General features: G+C 43.2%; 1 protein-coding gene across 3 annotated transcripts in view; it reads left to right on the top strand.

Annotated features, from left to right (window-relative positions):
- CALN1 (calneuron 1) overlaps positions 1-25,342 on the top strand; it is a 418,542-nt gene that overhangs the window by 220,100 nt on the left and 173,100 nt on the right. For all 3 annotated transcript variants that reach the window (XM_078074520.1, XM_078074519.1, XM_078074517.1), the window contains exon 4: positions 13,981-14,093. In XM_078074520.1, coding sequence (XP_077930646.1) covers positions 13,981-14,093 — 113 coding nt within the window. The remainder of the gene's footprint in view (positions 1-13,980; positions 14,094-25,342) is intronic.

The raw sequence follows: 25,342 nt of genomic DNA, 5'->3' as shown, positions 1-25,342 counted from the left end.
TACAGGATATGTTGGCAGCTTTATGGATCTTTACTTCTCTGCTTTTCTTTTATTGATTTTCAGCTTAGAAAAGTTTTTTCCTATTTACCTAAGTATTCTAATGTATATCTTTTGTGTTTTACAGTAAAATATGAAATGAGGAGCAAAATTGGTTTTTCTTTCCAAATGCTTCTCTTTCCAACACCATTTGATAAGGAAACCTTTTTTCTACTCAGTTGTTTCTATTTATTATTTGTATTTACCAGAACTTAATTCTGGACAGTCCTGTTTTATCTCCTGTCCATTCTTACATCAGTACTTTTTTTCATTATTATAGTTCTGTAATACATTTTATTATTAGATATGGCATTACCGTTCTTAATTATTTTTGAAGCTTTTCTTGGCCTGTTCATTCTTCCAGATGACCTAATGAGTCATTGGGAAACTTCCCCAAAAAATTCCATAGGGATTTTTATTAAAATTGCATGAAACATCTAAATTAATTTAGGACGAATTAACATCATTACAGTAATCTTTCCATCAAGAAGGATAGTATTTTATGCCCTTTTCTGTAAAGGCTTTTTAAAAAAAGTTTGTTTGTTTTTTATATTTATTTACTTAAGCTACCTCTACACCCAACATAGGGCTTGAACCCACAACACCAAGATCAAGAGTCGAAAGCCCTTCCGACTGAGCCTGCCAGTTGACCCGGAAAAGCTTTTTAAATATCTCTCTAAAGTTGTATAGGTTTCTTCATATGAGTCCTAAATATCACTTCCAAGTTTATTCCTGGTCATTTTGTCCTTTCTGTGTGATTAGAGAGATTTTTCTCTTTGGATAACGGTCATTTGCTCTGTTACTTGCTTCATTACCGCTGGTTAACCATGGCTGGCTTTGTGATTAAAATCAGACAGCCAGCCTTCAGACCCTGGCCCGCTCAGGACTGGCCAGTGCTCACAGGGCATCATCACCTCTCCTGCTTCCTGCTTGCTGATTGAAGTCGTGAAATAATATGACCCATCTTGTAAGTGCGCCTTGACGGTTAAGCGAGGTCCTTCATGTAATCCCAGGCGCTCATCTGTTCTGTTCTTTGGATTCCCCGTCCTCCTCAGGTGAAGTGCCTCCAGCCCCAGGCTGCTCCTCAGCGCTCCACACTTACCACCCACAATTCAGTGTGTCTGTGCATCTGCGTCTGTGGAAATTCAGCTTTTTAGTCCCTGAGAGCCCTTGTGTCTTCTGATTTCACTCTTTGAGAGCTCAGATTTCCTTCCTTTCTGTTTTCTTTCTCCTGTTAAATTCTTCCTCCTCCCGTGGCAGTTCAGGGGGAGCCAAGGGCCCCAAACGCTGTTGGGTCCCCTCCCTCTTGTCACCACACCTCCCTGAAATGAGCTGCAATTTCTTGGTCTGCCTATAGGTTTCTGCCCTCCTTCTCCACGAATGTCCTCTTGGGCAGTGGGAAACGCACAGGTAGGGGGGGCCCCCCCGATTTCTATCTTGTGGCTGAGCAGAGAACAGGTGCCTGTCTTCCACTGAGGTTCCAGTGGAAGCCCCTCTCTGGGGGGAGCTCCCCCACCCGAGAGCAGGGAGATCCCAGCCCACAGAGTAGATTTTCCCCAAGTGTTTGGGAGTCAGTGGGGTCAGGAACCACCCACCAACCTGTGCCATGAACAGGTGTGGCCCTTTCCCCAGAGGTTTCACAGGTGAAGCAGGCAGACCCTCTCAACCCTCCTTCCACCTGCCTTCTACCTTCCCTCTGGGCGCCCCCACCTGCCCAAGTCTGTGCGCACAGCAGAGGGGACTTGCCAGGAGGTTGGGGGGACAATGACTGAAGCTGTCTTCTCCAGAAGTCCCTTGGCTCTTCTGTTCTGGTAAAAGACCTAAATGGTGATTGCTGCCAACAGGAAAACTATTGATTTTCTAAGTGTTTGTCTGTACTTCGCTGCTGTTACTACATTCCCCAGAATAACAGTTGTGTGTTTTTTCTAGACAATCACACTGCCCTCCGAGTGGTGATCATCTTGTTTTCCCCATTCCTGTGGTCGTATTTTTTACTTCTATTGCATGTCGTATTGTTGGCCAGCATATTGGGAACAATTAGAATAAAAATGATAGAGAGCATGCCGGGCCCTTGCTTATCTGAATGGGAATTCTTTCCATGTGTGAGGATGTCTGCTGTTGTCTTAAGATAGGTCACTCTTACTCTTTTAAGGAAGAATTATTCTTTGCCCGGCTTAAAAAGTCCTAAATGAATATTGTATTTTACTCAGATCCATAGAGATCAGCACTTTTAAAAGTTATATCTATTGATTTGATTTATCATATTAATTGATTTCCCTAATATTAAATTGTACTCAAGTCCTGGAATAATCTATACCTGACTATGGTAAGCTGTGCTTTTGGTATATTTTAAATTAGATTTTCTAGTTCTGGCTTCAGGATTTTTATATGTATCCATAAGGGAAGTTTGTCAGTTGTTTTCCTTTTGTGTATTTTGGTATCAGAGTTACATTGACTTTTCCTCTTCTGCTTTATCCTGGAACAGTTTATATGACATGAGGAATATTATTTCTCAACAACATGAAAAAACGAATGCAATTATCCCTATTTGAGAAGCTTTTCAGGTATTTCATTAGGATTACTTTATAATTCTTTAAATCTCAGTCCATTTCTTTTCAATCTTTACTTAAATCAGTACTGAGAAATTACCCCTTTTTTATAAAAAGCACTAGCTTCACACCTGAAAGACTCCGCCAAAAAACTGCTAGAATTGATAAATGAATTCAGTAAAGTTGTAGGATTTGAAATCAATGTACAGAAATCTGTTGCATTTCTTTTTTTTTTAAGATTTTTTTATTTTTTTAAGAGAGAGAGAGAGAAGATGCCCATGAACGAGGGGCAAAGGGAGAGGGACACAAGCAGACTCCCCACTGAGTGAGGAGCCTGACTTGGGGCTCCATCCCAGAACACTGAGATCATGACCTGATCCGAAGTCAGACGCTTAATCGACTGAGCCACCCAGGCACCTGAAATCTGTTGCGTTTCTATACACCAATAATGAAGCAGCAGAAAGAGAAATTAAAGAATCATTTCCATTTACAATTGCACCAAAAACAATAAGATACCTAGGAATAAACCTAACCAAAGAGATGAAAGACCTGTACTCTGAAAACTATAAAGCACTGATGAAAGAAATTGAAGACGACACAAGAAATGGAAAGACATCCCATGCTGATGGAGTGGAAGAACAAATATTGTTACAATGTCTATACTACCCAAAGCAATCTACACATTTAATGCAATCCCTGTCAAAACACCAACAGCATTTTTCGTGGAGCTAGAACACACAATCCTAAAATTTGCATGGAACCACAAAAGACCCCGAATAGCCAAAGCAACCTTGAAAAAGCAAAGCAAAGCTGGAGGCCTCACAATTCAAGACTCCCACGTTATATTATAAAACTGTAGTGATCAAAACAGTAAAATCAGGATGGTACTGGCTCAAAAACAGACACATAGATCAATAGAACAGAATAGAGGGGCACCTGGGTGGCTCAGATGGTTAAGCATCTGCCTTCGGCTCGGGTCATGATCCCAGGGTTCTGGGATCGAGTCCCGCATGGGGTTCCCTGCTAGGCGGGAAGCCTGCTTCTCCCTCTGCCTCTCTCTCTCTCACTCTCATGAATAAATAAAACATTAAAAAAAAAAAAATAGAACAGAATAGAAAACCCAGAAATAAACCCACAACTATATGGGCAATTAATCTTCCACAAAGCAGGAAAGAATATCCAATGGGAAAAATAATCTTTTCAAAAAATGGTGTTGCGGGGGAGTCGCCTGGATGGCTCAGTTGCTTAAGCCTCCAAGTCTTGGTTTTGGGTCAGGTCATGATCTCAGGGTTGTGAGATCGAGCCCCTCATCAGACTCTGTGCTCAGCTCGGAGTCTGCTGGAGATTCTTTCCCTTTCCCTACCCCCTGCTTCTCTCTCTCAAATAAATAAAATCTTTTTAAAAATGCTGTTGGGAAAACTGGACAGCAACGTGAAGTATGAAACTGGACCACTTTCTTAAACCATACATAAAAATAAATTCAAAATGGATAAAGACCTAAATGTGAGACAGGAAACCATCAAAATCCTAGAAGAGAACACAGGTAGTAACTTCTTTGACATCAGCCTTAGAAACTTCTTTCTAGATAACCTCCTGAGGGAAGGGAAACAGAAGCAAAAATAAACTATTGGGACTACATCAAAATAAAAAGCTTCTGCACAGTGAAGGAAACAGTCAACAAAAGTAAAAGGCAACCTACAGAATGGGAGAAGATATTTGCAAATGACATATCTGATAAGGGGTTGGTATACAAAATATACAAAGAACTTATACAACTCAACACCCCCCCAAAATGAATAATCCAATTAAAAAATGGGCAGAAAACATGAATAGACATTTTTCTAAAGAAGGCATACAGATGGCCAACAGACACATGAAAAGATGCTCAACATCATTGATGCTCAGGGAAATGCAAATCAAAACTACAGTGAGATATCACATCACACCTGTCAGAATGGCTAAAGTCAACAACACAGGGAACAACAGGTGTTGGCAATGATGCAGAGAAAGGAGAACCCTCTTGCACTGTTAGTGGGAATGCAAACTGGTGCAGCCACTCTGGAAAACAGTTTAGAGGTTCCTCAAAAATTTAAAAAATAGAACTTCCTTGTGATCCAGCAATTGCAGTGCTAGATACTTACCCAAAGAACACAAATACTAATTCAAAGGGGGGTACATGCTCCGCAACGTTCATAGCAGCATTATCTACAATAGCCAAACTATGGAAACAGCCCAAGTGTCCATCAACTAATAAATAGATAAGGAAGATGTGGGAGCTATATATTTACACACACACACACACACACACACACACACACACACACACACACACACACTGGAATATTACTCAGCCATAAAAAAGAATGAAATCTTGCCATTTGCAATGACATGGATGGAGCTAGAGATTATTATGCTAAGCAAAAGAAGTCAGTCAGAGAAAGACAAATACCATATAATTTCACTCATATGGAATTTAAGAAACAAAACAAATGAGCAAAGGGAAAAGAGAGAGAAACCAGGAAACAGACTCTTAAGTATAGAGCACAAACTGATGGTTACCAGGGCGGAGGTGGGTGGAGGGATGGGTGAAATAGGTAATGGGGCTTAAGGAGTGCACTTGTCATGATGAGCACCGGGTGATGTATGGAAATGTTGAATCACTACATTGTACATCTGAAGCTAATATTACACTGTATGTTAATTAACTGGAATTCAAATAAAAACAACAAAAGCACTAGTTTCACAAAAAAGTTTCTTTTAAAAATGTATTAGCTTTATACAAAGTATTTCGTAATTTTTATTTCTTCTGTATTTGTTGCTACATATCTTTTCTCAGTTGTAATTTTATTTGAATTTTTCTAGATTTGATATGCCAGTAATTTATGTGTTTTATAGTTTTTCCCAAGGAATTTGCTCCTTTCTTTTTTATACGCTGGTTACCATATGTATGTATATGTGTATTTTCTGATTAATTAATTCTGCCCTCACTCCAATTTTACTATATCTTAGTCCATTATCTTTATGTCTAACTTATTTTCTAAATTTTTGTTTGAATGTTTTCTTTCCTATTTTTCTACTTACGCTACTTTTGAGTAACACACAGAGGAGTGTACTAAGTAGAAGTGCATTAAGTAGAAAGTTTATAATGTGCAGGTTTTGGCTTTCCCAGTACACAATGACCTCTCTTTTCTGCCCTTTCCAGTGTGTGCACCCTGCCCTTTCTTGTTTGTTTATCATACTGTATGGAGGCACTACTCCACTAATATATTTTAGACTTTATAACACACACCCCCAAAAAACCAGAAGTTAGAAAGAATACAAATAGATATGGATGGAGCATGTGATATTTTTTCTGGCCCCACAGATGTTCTTGAACATCCTTTGCTTTGCTCTCACCATGGAGACCACCGTCCTAGATCATATCAAATTTCTCTTCTTTTTACTTCTGCAGAACTTCCTTTTCCATAGCAGACACACACTTGTGATTCCTTGTCTCTCTTGCCACCTGAACACAGATTTCCAGGAGGACAGTGGTGATGTCCTCTAAGTTCACACCCTTGACTTTCTTATTCTGCTGTGGTCAATTGATATTTCCCATTCTAATGTAAAGTGTAAATGAAAGCATCTTTTTCTATTTTCATTTCCCTATATTATCTAATATATGTAAAAACCCTGTGCTTGGGGTTCAGCTCCTATGGGAAACTGGCTTTCCAGATGCTGAGTTGCTGGAGGCAGGCACACTGCTCTGGGTTGTCTGGGCCTCAGTTCTGCTTTTACCAATGGGGTGAGGATGGGATGGTTCAGGAACTAGGAGGTGTGCTTGGGTGGCTCAGTCAGTTAAGCATCTGCTTTTGGCTCAGGTCATGATCTTGGGGTCCTGGGATCCAGCCCCACATTGGGCTCCCTGCTCAGTGGGGAGTCTGCTTCTGTCCCTCTGCTCCTTCCCCCTGCTCAGGCTCTCTCTTTCTCTCTCATAAATAAACAAACAAACAAACAAACAAATAAATCTATCATCTATCTATCTATCTTAAAAAAAAAAAGGAACTAGGAGAGCTTGATAGATATAAAATTCCATGAATAGAAGCAGTGAATGAAGAGACAGTGCTAGTCCTGTCAAAATAATGGCCAAGCCATGGTGCAGCACAGTTAAGCATCTCAGATCTAGGAAGGCCCTACCTGTGTCACCAGCAGATGCAATATCTATGTTAGGACCTCTGAATCATGAGAAGCCAGCATCTTTTCCTACTCAAGGTGGAAAAGTTGATTTCGATAAATTTCTGTGGCTTTGGCTCAATGACTCAAGAACTTATGAGTGCAGAAAAGGGCTAACATGGCAGGCTATCCTTAGAAAGACCTGCTTGCAAGGTTAACCCTTGGGTAGTATCCGGGAAATTGGATCTGGGGAGGGATTCCATCATACCTAGAATAGATCAAGAGTGGCTCACTGTGCCCAAACTGTTTATATATACAATATAGTTTATGCTGAACACCTGCTTTCCTTCTGGGAGTCTTGAATGTTCATACATGCAGACATAGAGTGCCTACATGATCAGCCCCCTGGTAAAATCCTTGAACACTGGGACTCCAAGGAACTTTCCCAGTAGATAGGATTTCATACATGTTGCCACTACTAAATGCTAGGGGAGTTAATGAGCATGTCCTGTTGACTTCACTGGGAGAGGATTCTGGAAGCTTGTTCCTGCTTTCCTCCAGACCTCACCCCATGCATCTTTCCTTCCTGATGATTGTGCTTTATATTCTTTTGCAGTAATAAATCATAGTCAAGAGTAAAACTATATGCTGTCCTTGGAGTCCTCTTAGCAAGCCATTGAACTTGGGGGTGGGTCTTGAGATCTCCAGTATATGTCCCCCCTTCCAAGCAGGTTGCTGCTTCTGAGCCCCTTCTATGTAAAAATTCAAATGCTGTTGTCAGGTTTTGCCACCACCACCCCAGGTCCAGTAATGAGCCATACAATGTCCCTTTCTCAGCAGTCACCCTACATGACCCTCTGTGGCATTTCACATCCCTGGAGACTAACTACCTGCCCCTTATTGAACGTCTCCCTTGATTTCCAGGTCCCCCTCTCTCTTGGTTCTGCTCTCAGACACTTCCTTTCCAGTTCCCTTCTCCTCCTTCCTCTTATGTAGAGGGTAAGATATCAAAAAGGTGCTCTTATGTTTCCATTTTAAGCCCTAAACACAGGAACGATACTGTGAGTGCCGAGTTTCCCAAGAGCCCACTGTTCTTTATGTGTTAGCTCAGGCTGCTGGGACAAAATACCACAGACCAGGGGGCTTAAAGAACAGAAGCTTATTTCTCTTAGTTCTAAGGTGATCGAGATCAAGGTGCTTGGCAGGATGGGTTTCTGGTGGGAACCCTGTGCTTGTCTTGTAGACAGCTGGCTGCCTTCCTGCTGTGTCTTCACATGGCCTTTCCCCTGTGCAGTCTGTTCTGGTACCTCTTCCTCTTCTTGTAAGGATACCAGTCCCATTGGGTCAGGGCCCACCTTTATGACCTCATTTAACCTTAGTTACCTCCTTAAAGGCCCTATCTCCAAATACAGTCCTATTGGGCGTTAGGGCTACAACATACAAGTTTTGGAGGGGATACCGTTCAGTCCCTAACACTTTATAAGAGGTTGAGTTTGAAGCATTAGGCAAAAGAATTTCACTAGAGAGAGTTGGTGGTGGGCTCCGAGCTTTCACTAACCTTCCTGGAGTGGGGCAGAGGTGTTTCTCATTCAGTTTGAGCAAAAGATGTTTCCAGAGAGCCATTTATAGAGATTGACCTGTGTTTGCTTGAGTTTAAAGAATATAGGGGCTGGTGTTTGGGCCACATATGAAACACCTACAAGGCCTGGGCTGGAGCTGGAGCTGCTGCCTGATTAGGGTAGCCAAGCAGAGACAGCTGGGGTGCACTGGCAGGAATGCCTACCACAGAGGCTAAGGAGCAGTTGGCTTGGGGTTGCTTTGAGGACCAATGAGGGCTGATAGCATCCCAGTGGAGAGAGAGACCACCAGAAAGCCAGGGGTCTTTATTTATTATTTTTATTATTATTTCACCTCATTGTGTATGTTTCAGCTGGTTGGTCCTAATGCATGTTGTGTACTCCTGGCCCTCCCACAGCTTTCTACCCTAGCTCAAGTGCATTCGTTTGACTTCCATGGGAAGCAACAAGACACAGTCCTTAGCAGGTTAGCTTCCTGCACTTCTTGCTAGGTGGATCATGATATTTGGAAGCTTGAGGAGGGAGGATGAGGCCGGGTAGGAGTGAATGCCACCCTCCCATGCTGCGCCGGCTTGCTTGCTCGAGATTCGTAAAACAACTTAACCAAATGGAGTTTTGCATTCAGAGTCTGCTACATTCTGTGAAACACAGCGGGTCTGGGAAGCTGCTCACCTTTGTCCCTGAGGGCATGAGAATCCAGAAGGGCAGTCTGATGTCACCGTGCAGGCCTGGACAGGCCTTGTTTATTAGAGCAATTCTTTTAAGTGGAAGGGGTTTTGGATGCCTGGAGGGCTGTATGTGAGAGGCCTGGGTCCTCTGGGAACTGACCATCCAAGGAGGATCACCGAGACCCCTACTGCAGGCAGAATGGCAGTTTGGGGAAGAAATGGCTTTTAGGCAATGGTCATTTGTATTAAAGCCCCTGAAGGCCATCTCACCCAATTTCCCACTAAATTCCTTCCTAAGTGGCCAGATAGGAAGACATATTGTACTCTCAGAGTTTGTAGACAGATACGAGCCTATGCTGGGATTTATGCTGGAATCTCTTATGCACAGGGGAGCTGGGACAACGTGGAGGCTAGTCTCAGAGGTCCCAAGCTGAGTCTCTTGGCCGGCACATATTAGCTGTGTGGCCACAATCTAGTTACTTTTAACCCCTTCCCACCTATGTTTTCTTACAGGTAAAGTGTGGAAGAGGAGAATCTGTTCATAGTGCTGGGATAGAATCAGACAAGATGATAAATGCAAAGCCCTGAGCTCAGAGTCTGGTATACAGCCCGTGTTAAATATAATCCTTCTGATTACTTATTGTGACTCTTTTTAATGATTAAGAAAGACCTCTAATGGTTGACCTGAGACCCAACAGCTAGACCAGAGGGAGCAATTTAGATTTCACTTTGCCACTATATCCCAGGCAGCCGTAGCACTCCAGGCCAGGCAATGCTGGGGTCAGGGGAAAGAGTGTTCCAGACAGAGCCCAGCTATGACCCTCTTTCCCCAGAGAAGGCCCGGGTGTCTGCCCACAGTTTATTCAAGTGCACACACAGCAGTCCACTCCCAGGGTGGAATCCCAGCTCGGCTCCCTGTGTGAGTTTCTGCAAGCTACAGAGCCTCTCTATGCCTCAGTTTCCCCATCTGTAAAATGGGCTGCTGGAAGGCTTCGGTGAACTCATGTATGGATGTTTCTGTAAGCAATGCACAGCACATTGTGCATGTTCAAAGGTAGATATTTTGATCATCATCAGACTTTTTAGACCTTGCTTCTGCCTGGGAATGGTTTTCATATAAGGGACTTAATGAAAAACCTCCCTCTGAGATTCTATTTGTCTCATTTCTCCTGGGATGGTTGGAGTGAGGGGGTGGGGACTTGGGGGCCACACTTCTGGGAGCAGCATAGATAGCTTATGGGGTGTTTCCAGTTCTGTTTTTCTGTCACATGAGGATCTCCTGAAGAGATCTGTTTTCTAGTCTAAATCTGAATAGAACCTTTTACTACCGGTTGGACTGAGGTTGAGCTATGAATTAGGATGAGTCTTCATTTACAGGAAGCCTGCAGAAAATGTTCTACGTACACATATATTCAGGAGCCAAAGCTGAGAAAATCCCAAGAGAAGTGTGGGGGCCCCACCTGGACTATTTCTGCAGTTGTGGGCCTGCAGGAATCTATGTCCCTTTGCTCCATAACAGCAAAAAAAAAAAAAGGAAGGGGGATCATATTTTGCTCACAAAAAACCTGAGGCTCCATATGTCCTCTGTGAAATAGTAAGAAGCGAATTCTCACACGACCTGGACCTCTCCTCCAAGTCTGTGCCCAGACACCTGTACCCTTGCACTGACTGCAGTTGGCACTGCCCACAGGGCCCTGAGCACCTCCTGCCCAGAACTTTCTCTCTGGCCAAGGATTTGAGCAGTGAACGGGCTGCTCCCCTCACGGGGGCCATCATTTCTGCTTGTCGGCTTTGGGTTTGGTGTTCTCAGCCAAGGGCAGCATCTGTGAACACTCCCTGATGACTTTGACAGCAGCTCAGTTTGGACCCTTGAAATACATCAGTTCTACATGGATTCGCTCCCAGCTCCCTGGGGGGGGGGGGGGTTCAGAGAGGTGGGTGGTCTCTTTCCTCCTACCTGGAAGGTGGACTCTTCAAAGACAGCCCTGTTCTCCTGGCTCTGAGAATCAGGGGTTCTGCTACATCCTAGGGACCACCCCCTCTTAGATTCCCAAGTGAGAGAAAGCAGTACTCACTACACTGTGGCCAGGAGCTTGAGTGACCCAGCTTGGTGGATAGATTTTAGTTAAGGTCTCATTAGGGCTTCATAGAAAGTGATCCATGCCCTTGAGCTTCCTAGCCTTTGTGAACTGTTAGATGTTGTCATGGGTGACAGACATTTGGGATGATGCCCACTGCTTATAGAACAACATTATAGAGGGAGGGCTGGAGAAGGGGATCCATAGTACTTAGGGCATCTTCTTGTCCACTGTTTCTGGACCTCCCTCCTCCTCCTCTTCCTCTTCCTCCTCCTCCAACTCCTTCTCCTTTTTCAGAGCCACCCCACCACCAGGAACTTTTATTTAAGACATTGGTTTCCCTAGTTGCCTTACCCTATGAAATTTTCATAACACAGATATACTGTACCTCTGTTTATGTTCTGTGGCCCGAGGAGAGCCACAAACCATTGTAATATCTAAGATTGTTTGTCTCCCAGGAATCCATTTTCACCTCATTGAGGGTGTTACTGTTTCTATAGAGAATGCATATTCTAGTCTGAGATGTTTTGGCCATCTAGCACCAGATGAGCGGGGGTGATTCGGGGTGAGCCGAGGGTCAGCGCAGGTGTTTAACAAGCGTACATCTGTAGGAGACTAGGAGCCACAGGGAACTAGTTCAGTGTGAATGCCAGGAAGCCTGGGCCTTTTTCCTTTTCCTACAGCTTCCAATTTCCCACTTTCACAAATACTGGATGACTCTTTTGGGGCAAATGTATTAGTCTGCATTTAAGATAGTTTCCTTGCCTTGTATTTTTCTGAAAAAAGTGAAGTTATTAGGGCAAAAGGTATCAGCACGTTACAGCATCTTAAATACTGTCAGTCCAGTATCCGGGGTGAGTGTCCCAGGAAGGCGTAAGAGAGCCTATCCCTTCTCTGTATCTCTACCAACACTGAGCAGTATTCTTTCTAGAAGTATTTGCTAATTTGAGAGGTAAGATGGTACCTCACTGTTGCTTGATTAACCTTCTCATGATGACCAGTGAGGATGGAATTTAATTGATTAATTAATATTCTGAAGGTAGGATTTAATTAATTTATTTATTTTGAGGGTGAAATTTTCGATCCTCTATCCTGTTGAATGGGGAGGGGTAAACCAGTGTCTTCCAGTAACCCAGTGATTGCCCCACCCATTTGGTGCTAAATCTTTCCTTTCTCACTGACTTGTCACTCCTCCCTTCCCCCTTGGGTTTTTTTTTTAATCTACACTGCAGTGTGTTTCTGGACTTCTTTTTCTGAATTATTGGCATCTTGATGATGACATCTGCTCAGCTGTTTGAAATAGGTTTTGAACGAGGGCTCTTTGAAGGCAGTTGCACTCTGGGAGTGGGTTGATGTGTGTGACTTTGGCAACCTTGCGTGCAGACACCTGGGCGTGCTCCAACTGGGCTAACGTGTGGTGAGCTCTTGGTGGAGACGCCCTCTTGAGCAGTTCTGAGGGTGCAGAATGCCACGCTGATGAGTCACGGAGGCTTGGACAGTACCTGGAAGGTCTGTTTTTATCTGAGTTGGCTCAAGTTCACCTTTTGGTGAGGGTCAGATCTAGCATGAAAGATGTGGAGCTGAGCAAAGAAAAAACAAGCAAGAGATATCATTCATTCATTCTGTAAGTACATACTGAGTGCCTGCCATTGTGTAGAATATACAGAGAAGTTTCAGACTGGGTCCCTGACCTTGCAGAGCTCACAATGCAGGCGGGAAATAGGCATGCAGATCAGTGACTGAGATACAGGCTGATAAGTTCTATGACAGATGCATAGGAAGGTAGATGGGGAAACAATTCTGTCTAGTGAGATGAGGGTCAGAAAGTGAAACAAAAAGAGAACATGATATTTAAGTTCCATCTCAGAGAACGAGATGATGTTCGTCAGGCAGACAAGTCAGGGAAGGCATCCTGGATGGAGGGAACAGCATGTACAGAGTTATGAAGTTCAGAAAAAGCATGGCATTTTGTGCAGAGGTGGGGAGCAAAAGACAGCGAAAGGGATAGTGGGACTTGAGTGCCATCCTGGAGTGGTTTCCTTATTTTTGGTCAAAGATGCCACTGACGTTTATAAAGCATCATCAGTTATGCTTTGTGGGGGGCGGTGAACTACTGTATGGGAGACAGTGTGGAGGTGAGAGTGTGAGAGCAGAGAGCCACTCCGCTAGTAATGTTGTAATTATAACTAGGTACATTAATTCTTGCAAACATTTTCCCACCACAGTCTTTGGCAAGGGACTAGTGATTGAATTGACAAGGAAGATAGAGCAGGCACAGACATGGAAGAGGTAAAAGACTTGATGTCTCAATATATGTGTGGGTGACAGGATGAAGGCAGAGATGGGGATGAAGCTGCAATTTCCACCATGTGTACAGCTAGGCAATTTGAGGTCCAGAAGGTGCAGGAGGTGTGAGGGTGGCCATTTAAGTGGGGGGTGCTGGCTTGGCATTCAGATATGGAAATACTGGCAAACAATTAGGATTATATGCTATTGGATGGATTAATATTGCCAGTTTCTTGTGTTTCCCTTGGTATTTTAAGAATGTTGGACAGTTTTCAGTGATGCTACCAGCTCTTCATTGATTGAGGTCACGGCAAGAAGAAAAGCGTGGTGATGTTTATTTCATTGGGCGCAGTAGGTCAATTTCAACAACATTTCTTTTTTTTTTTTTTTAGATTTTATTTATTTATTTGACAGAGAGAGACACAGCGAGAGAGGGAACACAAGCAGGGGGAGTGGGAGAGGGAGAAGCGGGCTTCCCGCGGAGCAGGGACCCTGACGTGGGGCTCGATCCTAGGACCCTGGGATCATGACCTGAGCCAAAGGCAGACACTTAACCGACTGAGCCACCCAGGCGCCCCCCCTTTTTTTTTCTATCGACAACATTTCAACTCACATTTATATTTTCTCCTTCCAGGGGACGGCCAAGTGGACTTTGATGAATTCATGACAATTCTTGGCCCCAAACTGGTGTCTTCAGAAGGTCGCGATGGTTTTCTTGGAAACACAATAGATAGCATATTCTGGCAGGTGAGTACAAAATTGTTTAAAAGATTAAATTTGACAGTAGATGTGTGCCTGGGACTAACTTTTGACTCTGAATTCTTGAGCTTCTGTTCAGCATGTGAAGATCTCTTCTGGGCTAGAGTGACATACGTTCCTTGAACCAGAATGTCTAAGTAGAGGTCCATACTAGATCCTCTGAACGAAGTATCAAAACTATACCATTTGAGGTTTGGATGAGCGAACTATCTCCCTATTTTTTCCTTGTGCCAGAAACTTTTACATTTGGGAGAAATGATATTCCTCCACTTCTGATTCACAAAAGTTTCTTTCTTGGGAACAATTAGAAAGTACACCATTGGTATTACCTGAGCCCCATTCTATCCCTGGTTCCAAGACATCCTTTTGCGGAGAGGATGGCCCGGTTGCCTCATGTGTTTAGATCCTGTCAATATCCTTGTCCTTAATAGGACAGAATGGTTTTATCTAAGAATTTGTGTTCAGTGCTTCTCAATTTGCTCCTATTTCTGTCTTGTAAAATCTCTTAGGACATTTCAAATATCTCTGTTCAAATTATTAAGGTGCTATGAATCATTTTTATATTAGTTCTTTAGTCTTAATATGTGCCTATCAGTTCATGATTAAGGAATTTGGGAAATGGGTTATTAACCACTATATTTAAAATCTGAATGAAATCATTTGCCAAGTTAAATTGAATTGTTGGTTATACATGTAAAACACCACTCCAATACAGTGAGGTTTCTTTAATTTCTTGATGTGTTTTTTTTTTTTTCTTAACCAAAGATAATTCTCCAATCTAGGTAAACATTGCAGTTGACATGTATCTCTAGTCTTATTCTGCTACCCATCTTGCATATAACCAACAAGCACTTGGTAAGAACACGTTACGTGCCCTATAGTCTGTCACTGTGGGTTTCACAAAGGCATTGAAGACATAGTCCTGGCTATTTAAGAAATTGGTTGGAGAAACACTCTTAAGAGAGAAAAAACACAGAAGTGATTCTTGGTGTGATGGTTACTAGACTAATTATTTGTTAGCGTCCTCAGCACCTCGCACGTTGTACACAATAGATCCTCAATAACTATTTTTTGAATAGAATGAATAGCAGTTCCAGAAAGGAGACAAATGTGATCTTGAGGGGTCAGATAAGGCTTGGCGAAATGGGGCACTTGCTTCAGACTTTGAAATATGGCAGTAACTGACAAAGGAATAAAAAGGGTGTTCCAGGCTTGTCATGATGGGTTTGAATAGAGTGGAGGCAGTGAGCACAGGGTAGTCATTGATTGATGAAGGTATAGTTTGAAGGGAAAGACCTCAAGCCTCGCTGGCAGAATGGTTTTAGGACTTGAGCAAAGAGAAGACCGAGATGATCCCAAGGTCCCTGAATGACAGGGATAAGGTCATGGAGAAAAGAAGTCTTTGTGTGGAGTTGAATTCTAAGTTGGGCATGTTGAGTGTAAGGTGAAGGTCAGACAACTAAGAGAGGGAGGCAAGTCCTTGCCCAGCTGCATGCAGGGGCAGATCAGGGATGAGAAGCCAGGGCTGGAAATCCAGATTTATTATCCATCAGAGCTGGTGGGTGAAATCATAGGTGAGGATAAGCTCATCAAGAGAAGTTGCATAAATGAAGATGAGCAGAGAAGCAGGAGCTGGTTGTGGAGGGCATCCAGGGGCAGGTGAGAGTGAGACACAAGAATGTGTCCCCAGACTGCCTTCCCAAACTGTGGTTATGATCAGCCCCGACTCTTCCCAGAGAAGGACCTCCATGGTTCTACTTGCCATGAGACAAGAATATTTCACTGCTCATGTAACCCTTCAGGTGTGACTCAACACTTGGAAGGACAGACAGGTAGAGGCCCTTAGCAGAAATAAAAAAATGAACACATAGTTAAGAAGATGGGGAGACACTGTTTCTCACCAGGTCATGTTTCAGCCCATACAGATCCACTCTGGATGAACATTCCAGAATTCTTTCCCTGCCTGATTTCTTTCTTCTCTGCTGTGTTTTATTCCCCACTCTGAGTGCTCTCTCTACCCTTTGCTTCTGCCTTCATGGCCCCCTGTAGCCTGGAAGAATGCTACATGCCTTCTAGGCTCAGAGCATTCTTCCTGACCCCCACCCTGGAGGACAAGGAGCTCCAGGTATTTAATCTACACCTGATATCTTCCACGTTCTTCAGCGTTGAACACCTACACAAGGAAATATTTCTCTCTCTATCTTGACTGCCTCTAGCATAGTTTAGACATGCTATTATGCTCACAGATTCTCTGTTTTTGCTTTATTAAAGACCCTCTTCCTCACCTGGGGAGACAAACAGGAGGAGGAAAAATGAATAAAGGGGGAAAATTCCATTCTGAAATATTTAAATGAATGCTTGGATGCTGTGGTAGTGGCTTTCTTCTCTTGCTGGTCCTCACACAGCTCAGAATTTTATGACTAGCAAAGGAGGACAAAGACATCTATCAATTCTCAGTAGTCAGCTGTACCCTCCCACACTACCTCCCTCCATCTGTCTATTCAGAGACAGCATGCATAAATGGTACTTAAAACATCCAGAGCATCCAGTCCTTCCTGGAAAAAAAAATGCATCTTCCCAGTGCTTGAGTGATTTTTCAGGTTTAAGAGAAAGCTCTGTGTGTGTGTGTGTGTGAATGTTTGTATATGCATGTGTACGTGTGTGTGTTTACTTTGCTACAGTGCTTGAAGATGATATAGAAGAAGAGCAGCGGAATGGCGGCTTTCTGCCTCTGATTATCCAGGCAGGGGATATGAATATCAGGAGGTATGGATACTCTAGCAAGGAGAAGATTGTTTACTTAAGACACTCTGGCAAGGTTTCCCACTAGGGATAAAGTCAGTTTCTTGTAGAGACAGATAGGATGGTATACTTGGCAGGGCACATGAGTGATCTATTTGCTGCAAAATATATTACACCATAGGTTGTGATATAAAACAACAATAAATATGTACAATATCATGGTTTCTGTGGGTCAGGAATCTGAAAGCAGCTAGCCAAGTGGTTCTGGCTCAGTGTCATGAGGTGCCAGTCAAGATGCTGGCTGGGGCTGTGATCATTTGAAGGCTCGACTGGGGCTGGAGGAAGTGCTTCAAGGTGGCTCCCCCATGTGGCTGACAAAGTGACGTGGACTGTTGGCAGGAGGCCTCTGGTCCTTGCCACACGGACCCCTCCATAGTGCTGCCTGAGTATCTTCATGACATGGCAGCTGGCTTCCCTCAAAACAAATGATGCAAGAGAGCACAAGGCAGAAGCTGTGGTGTTGTTTGTGGCCTCCTCTTGGAAGTCAAACTCCGTCATTTCTGGAATATCCTCTTGGGTACACAGCCCATCCCTTTTCAGTGAGGGAGAGGAACACCTCCTGGAGAATACCCGGAGGCAGCAGTCATCAGGGGCCATCTTGGAGACTGGCTACCACAAAGGGTAAAGACTCTATAACTGGCTTCAGCTTCTGGTCTGACATTGCCACCACAGCCTTTGGTTTTCCCCAGCCTTTGGTTTCTTCCTACCTCAGAGGAAAACTGTGACCACGGCTGTTCTCTGTGTTCTGAGAAGTGATCCTAGCAGGCACTAGGCTCATCTTGCTAATTAAATCCATTTTCCCGTGCTCCCTCCTCACTGGCATTCTAGTCCACAGTGCCAAGAGGAAAATAAAATCAACTGGAATTCTGCAACAACAGCTTCTTATCAGTTGGTACTCATCCCAAAAACTATGAGCCCCTGGTTCTGTGCAGGAAATTGGTTATCAGTGAAGGTGGGATGTAATTGGCTACTAAGGTAGCCTCCTTCCCAAGGAGGATGGTCTGAGGGCCGTACCCCAGGGTCTCAGGGTATGCAGCCCTCTGGGTATGAGGCTCTCAGATTTCTTGGCAGCCAGTGCAGAGCCTCTCTCTTATGTAGCAAATAATAGCTGCTGGAAATTTTTATTGTATTCTTACCCTTCGTTCATCAAGTTTCTGTGTGTTTGCCATTACTGCAGGGATATACTTGGGGAGGAAATGTGAAATGGTGTTTGAAGTCAGCCTTAGGACTTGGTGTGTGTTAACAGTGGAATGGAGGGCAGGGAAGGGCTGAAAGGGGCTGGGACTCGGGACGGGATGGTTTGAATGCTCAGTGTTTTGGATGGATCGCACCTGCAGGGAAGTGGGGTCCTCAAAGTTATTGTTGTTCTGCCATTCATTCATGCTACACACCCTGACTCCTCTTGTACCCAAGAAGGAGAGTCCTTAATACAGGAGATGCCCCCTGGTGGCAGGGGACAGAGCCCTGCTCCTGCATCACAGGCTTACCTGAGTCTCTAGAGCAACCCTTTACCTTTTCTTCTCCTTGACCTCCAGCACTGTGCAGAGCTGTTCTGCAGGGGGTTTGCAGACAGCATGCAAGGGCAAGGATAGTGGCAAGGATCCTGGCCTATCGAACAGCTCTCCCAGCCCCGGGGTCCAGCCAACGCTTCTGTTAGACTCTTCTCCCTCTGAAGAAAGAGAGAGAAGAGTCCCGCCTTGGCTGGGAGAGCTGAGATTTGTTTGTCTTACTGGAAGTACAGGCAGAACAGCTAAGGCTCCTTCACTATCAGTTTTTTATGTATCACAACCAAACCCGATGCATCAAGACTTCACTAGTTTAGACTTTCTGTCTTAAGAAGTAAAACACATAAATATTTAAGCAAAGGGATCTGTTCACTGGATGCCGCTGGGTGTATGGGAACGCATCCAAGCCTGGAGGTCAAGAAACGGGAAACTCATGGGGCTCCCTGGGTTCTGAGCAGGCTCCAGAGTATTGCCTGAATGTCCTGAGCCTCGCTTGCCTATGCGTATGCTAGCTGGTCATTGTCGTAGCTTGCTTATCTCATAGCTGTGGGCAATGTCCAGGACACTGTAAGTTATCCTCACATAAATGTGCGTGGGACACCTATCCCCAGGTGTAGTCCAGATCAAGGGCTGCCACACTGACTTCTCCAACCCCAGGCCTGCTCGGCTTCCCTTCCAGCTGTCCACTCCTCCCCATCTGGTGGGAGAATACACAGCAGATGTAGTAAAGTACCTGCAGCTGTTTCCCAGGAATCTCTCCAGGCTTGGCCTCTGTCCCTCCATCCCAGATCCTTGCTCTGGTCTCATGCCTTCCCTGGCTTTCCATTTCTGTTATGGTCCCAGACTCCTGATCACTGACCTGTGCTCTGATCCAAAGACTAGTCCTTCCCAGCCCAGGTCCCAGGCTTTTGCTTGGGACATTTATGTGCTGGCCCCAGGGCCATGGCTGAGATGAGCAGGGAGCTGTGCTTAAAATTCTTGACTCATGGGCAATTGAGAGCCCTTGATGTTCCATACTCACGACATATGAAAAGAGCACTACGCAAAGCTACATTATGATCCAGATCTGTTATGCATCAAAGTAGGGGAAAGAAATGTAGCAAAACATTAACAGTGATTTGTCATGTATGGTAGGGTGATAAGTGATCCCATCTTTCTGTATTTTCTGGAATCTCAACAGTGGGCATACGTTAATTCTATCATCAGAAAAAGAAAATTAAAGGAAAGGAAATGCAGCTCCTAGCTAGTCAAGAATCTTAAATATCTACAAGTTTTTCATCTGTAAAACTGAAGATTACCTGGCCCATGAAGTTGTTGGTAAAGCTTGCAGGACCAGCAAATGAAAAAACAGAAAGAATCATAGTCAATCCTGTGAGGCATTTGTCACATGGGGCCAAGACCTAGAAAACACCAAGATCTTTACTGTTTGAATGTTAAGAATCAATCGCATTCCAGGAGGCTGTCTCTCCTCACATCAAATCTGGCACCAACAGGATCATTCTCCCCCCCCCAATATTTTGTCAACGTGCCACTCTATCAGAGTTTTGGATCCCAAACTGCTGCTCCCCAGATCTTCATCATCGAACAGAACCTAAATAGCTTTCAGAAGCGGTGCCCATCACAAGGGCTGTTAGATTGACAGCAAGTGCTTGAATCCCCAAAGTGATTTTACTTGTGAAATACGGAGTCTGGAAAACATTAGCCAAGCTGTGGGTCTTGAAGTGTGGTTCCTTAAAGGGCAGCACCAGCATCACCTGGAACTTGTTAGAAATGCAAATGTCTGTGCCCCACCCCAGAAGCACTGACTCAGAAACCCGGGGTGGGGGGGGTGAGGGGGGCCAGGAGCCTGGGTTGCAGTAAGCCCTTCAGGTGACTCTGAGGCTCCTTCCAGGTTGAAAGCCCATGAGCCACTGAGATTTCCGGGAGCCTGGCAGGGCGTCTGGTCCCGCTTACTGGTCTGAGCCAGACCTTGGTAGGTGGGGGTTTTCTCCTATTTATCCATATTCATAGGTGTAATTGGTTGTTAGTCTGTAAGTTTTAACCGTTTTTAAAAGGTGGGAAAATCACATGTCAATAGGTAACTAGTTTTTGAAGTAGGAAATACCTTTCTAAGCATTAAAGCAATGGAAGAATCATACATAAAAGTATTAAACTGGGGCACCTGGGTGGCTCCGTCGGTTAAGTGTCCAACTCTTGATTTCAGCTCAGGTCATGATCACAGGGTCATGGGTGAGATCGGGGCCAGCGCAGAGTTTGCTTGAGATTCTCTTTCCCTCTGCCCCTTCCCCCGTTCACACACACGCACACTCTCTCTCTCTCTAAAATAAACAAGTAAAATCTTAAAAAAACTAGTATTAAACTATTAAATTGAAAGAATATTTCAAAAGTGAACAGGAAAAATATGGCAATTGACAGAATAAAGCATATGTGAAGAGCATTGCTAAAGCAATATGAAAACCTGTTAACATGACAATAGACCGTGGAATAAGGAAAAACAGTCAGTTGGTCAGTACTTTCAATAAACATATCAAAACAATTCAACCTCACTAGAAATCTAAGAAATGTAAATTAAAAGAGTAATTGGATAACGGTTTTCACCTATCAGATTGGAAAAGAATAAAACTAGAATAATACTCAGTGCTGCCAAGAGTGGGATAAAATGGACAAACTCATACGCTACTGGTAGAAATGTAAATTGTACAACTCTCCTAAAAACTCTCTGGTGATACTTGGCTTCAACTTTTCAAATGTTAAACCCTATAATTAAAGATAATTCTAAGACTCTGTCATATGAAATTAGAGATGTAGAAAAGGCACTTACAAAGATGGAATACTGTACAATTATTTAAAATAATGTTTTCACTCTGCAGTCGGTAGAGATTGAATGCACAGTCTAATTACATTGCTCTTCTACATCTGTTATATATCCATTTATATTCATAGACAAACACTGGAGAAAATGCAATAATTCTGACAATGTTAATTATTATGGGTTGGAATAAAGGTGAATGTCATTTTTTCTTGATCCTCATTTCTATTTCCTGAAATTTCTACATTGGACTGATCTATTCTGTTATTAGTCAATGAAATTAACAAAACCTCAAGTTAACAAAATCATATTATAAAACAACTGTTTTCAGTGGTAAAAAACAAAAACGTGGAGTTTCTAAGACACAGGCCCATTGTCGTGGTAAACAAAGCACAAAGTTGGTATGAGAGTATAAAAAGCATATAATCAAAATTGTAGCCATCAACCGCCAGAAGGAAGAACTCACGGAGGCCTCTGAATGGCGGCCGCCCACCCATATCTCCTGTGTGGACCTCTGCTGTGGATGGCACTGGCAGCTCAAGGCTAGCTGAGGGCCCCCTCTCCCCCCAGCACGTCAGTCACCTTATATCCAATTAGTATGCTGAAAACTCACACTTTAGGAGAATGTCTAAATCAAATTTATAATCGGGAAAAAAAATTGAAAATAATTTTTAAAACCCTTTCTAAATAAATTCATGACTGGTTCTTGAGTCCGTGGCTGGGGTGGGCTGACAAGTGACCTCAGCCAGGAAGAGGAGAATGTCACGGTCACATTCTCAGGGAAGTGCTGATACCAGTAGCTTCGTTCTTATATCCAAATAGAATCTTCCCAAGGTTGGTTTGTTTTTAACAGGTGTTAAAACAAACCTGTTTAACAGGTGTACAACATGGTGAGTCCACATCTCTGTACGTTATGCTGTGCTCACCACAACTATAGTGTTAGAGCTCCTCTTAATTGTAATTTGGAACCCAATGCGGGGCTTGAACTCACGACCCTGAGATCAAGACCTGAGCTGAGATCAAGAGTCAGATGCTCAATTGACTGAGCCAACCAGGTGCCCTGAATCTTCCCAAGTTCTATTTTTTTTAAAGATTTTATTTATTTTTTTAAGAGAGAAATAATGAGAAAGAGAGGGGGCGCCTGGGTGGCTCAGTCGTTAAGCGTCTGCCTTCGGCTCAGGTCATGATCCCAGGGTCCTGGGATCGAGCCCCGCATCGGGCTCCCTGCTTGGCGGGAAGCCTCCTTCTCCCTCTCCCACTCCCCCTGCTTGTGTTCCCTCTCTAGCTGTCTCTATCTCTGTCAAATAAATAAATAAAATCTTTAAAAAAAAAAAAATAATGAGAAAGAGAGCACAAGCAGAGGGGAGAGGGGCAAGCAGGCTCCCCACTGAGCAGGGAGCCCGACACATGGTTTGATCCCAGGACCCTGAGATCATGACCTGAGCCGAAGGCAGATGTTTAACCAACTGAGCCACCCAGGCGCCCCAAATCTTCCCATAATTCAGGCAAAGTTCTTTTCTTTTATTTGATCTACTTACCCTCAGAGGTCTAACCCACAGGGTCTATATGTAATTTGAACCCTATAGACTCTCAGGACAACATAGAATTCTCATCCACATTTACCTAAATGCAGAGGACAGGAGAAAAGGAAAGATGGTAGGCTGGTTCTATCAAGGGTAGACTTTTGCATGGACGTGCACAGGAAGCAGAGAAAGGAGCAAGGCAGGCGTGAAAGCTGATGGAGACCTCCTGGGGCCGCGCAGATCCTCAAAAACCCGCAACAAGCAGCACCCAAAGGCAGGCTTCTGTAGGGGATGCGGATCCCTGTGCTGCCATGTCCTGGAGACAGTTTTTTTTTTTTAAAATAAAACACTTTATCAAATTATGATTGTATTACATGTACATGTACATGTAAAGCTGTACTTATTTAATATACAGAACTCAGAGTTTGGAGGTAAGTATACTTTTGTGAAACCGTCACCACCATCAAGATAGATAAACAAATCTATCCTCTTCCAACATTTCCTCCCCACTCCTTATTGTTGTTGCTGTTGCTATTCTGAGTGTGTGATAAGAACATATAACATAAGATCTACCCTCTTAGCAAATTTTAAGTACACCATATTGTTAGCTCTGGGCACTATACTGTATGGTCGATATCCAGACCTCCTTGATCTCGCACAGCTGAGACTGTGTCCCCTTTGACCATGACCTACCCACTTCCCCTGCCCCGGGCCCTTGGGAACCGCATTCTGCTCTGCTGCTGTGAGTTTGACTCAGATTTCTCACGTAAGCGAGGTCGCGCAAGTGTGTGCTTGGGACACCTTCTGGCCACAGCTCCAGTGATCTTGTTGCCCCAAGACAGAGTTTCTGATGTTCACAGACTCAGCCGGGGAGATGGAAGGAAGGGACCAGAGCCACCCTCCCCAATGGTGCGTGGGCCCCCCTCACCGAGCTCCTGACCCTCTCTCTGCCAGACTCGGGTTGTATATTTTTCTATTTTGACCATTCTGAATAAGATTTTGATTCTGTCATTGTATGTTTCTAACCACTTTCTGCCAGTATTGGGGTTTGGGAATTTTGACTTTTATCTGGCTTCCTTACTGAATTCTCTCTCCTTAGTGGTCACGTGCCTTTCAGTTGATTTTCTTCAGTTCTGTATAACTTTGGCTACAAATTGCTGCGACTTGGTTTCCTCCCCTTTGACACTATATATCTGAGTTCCACGTATATTGACTGAAACCTGCTTATTAGTTACGAATGACAAGGGTGAGATTTGGTGTTGATATTAGGAAATTAACATCTTACTTACCAACAGTTTATTTAATATGAATATATGATAGCTTTTAGCAAATGTCCTTTGAATCGCTCATAAGATCACATGATTATTCATGTTTAACTTACTGATATGATATAATATCATAATATTAAACAGTTTTTACATTCCTAAGATTAACATTAGTTGTCATGGTAGGTCATTTTCTTAGTGTAATATGAATTTGCAATACAATTTTAAAATTTGATTTGACACCAATTTTGATTTCTTCATCCATATTTATAAATAAAAGCAGCCTGTGGCTTATACAGAACTCTAAGTATCATTGTTAGGTTTTGAAACATAATTATTCTGCCATGGTAAAATTAACTTGTCAAGTATCTATCATTTTTTGTCATCTACAATAAATTCTATACTGTATAGACCTTAAATTTGAGTGGGCTCGTTCATAAAACTGCCTGGATCTAGTGGTATAGTTTTTGTTTTAGTTTTGGGGGTCTTTTTTGGAGGCATTTCTTTGATAACTTTTAATTGTTCTTTAGTCTATTTTTTTTTTAATTTTTTAAAAAAGATTTTTAAAATTTATTTGACAGAGAGAGAGAGTACACAAGCAGGGAGAGCGGCAGGCAGAGGGAGAGAGAGAAGCAGGCTTCCCGCTGAGCAGGGAGCCCTATGTGGGGCTCGATCCCAGGACTCTGGGATCATGACCTGAGCCAAAGGCAGACGTCTAACCGACTGAGCTACCCAGGAGCCCTTTCTTTAGTCTATTTTGAAAATTTATATTATCTTCAGGAAGTTTCCAGTTCTTCAAAGTTACTTAATTTATGAGCATGTAATTGTACACAGACTTGTTGAAAAATTTCTTTACAAGTAGCTTTTTACCATTACTACATCTTCTCTCTTATTTTTCTTATTTTCCAGTTTTATTGAGAAATAATTGACATACAGCACTGTATCAATTTAAGGCATACGTCACAGTGATTTGGCTTACATGTATTGTGAATTGATTGCTAAAGTAAGTTTGACATCCGTCATCTCATATAGATACAAAAAAAGAAAAATATTTTTTCCCTTTGATGAGAATGCTCAGAATCTACTCTCTTAACAACTTTCAAATACCCATACAGCAGTTAACTATAGTTATTAGGCTGTACCTTATATCCTTGTACTTATTTATCTTATAACTGGAAATTTGTACCTCTTTTTAAAAAATTTTTAAAAAATTAAAAAAAAATACTTCATCTGAGTATATTTGACATGCAATGTTATATTAGTTTCAGGTGTACAAGGTAGTCCACAGCTCTATGTTATGCTGTGGTCACCCCAAGTGTAGGGTTACAGCTTC

Source organism: Halichoerus grypus, chromosome 6, assembly GCF_964656455.1.
Source record: "Halichoerus grypus chromosome 6, mHalGry1.hap1.1, whole genome shotgun sequence".
Classification (NCBI taxonomy): Eukaryota; Metazoa; Chordata; class Mammalia; order Carnivora; family Phocidae; genus Halichoerus; species Halichoerus grypus.
This window is presented reverse-complemented; position numbering and strand designations above follow the sequence as displayed.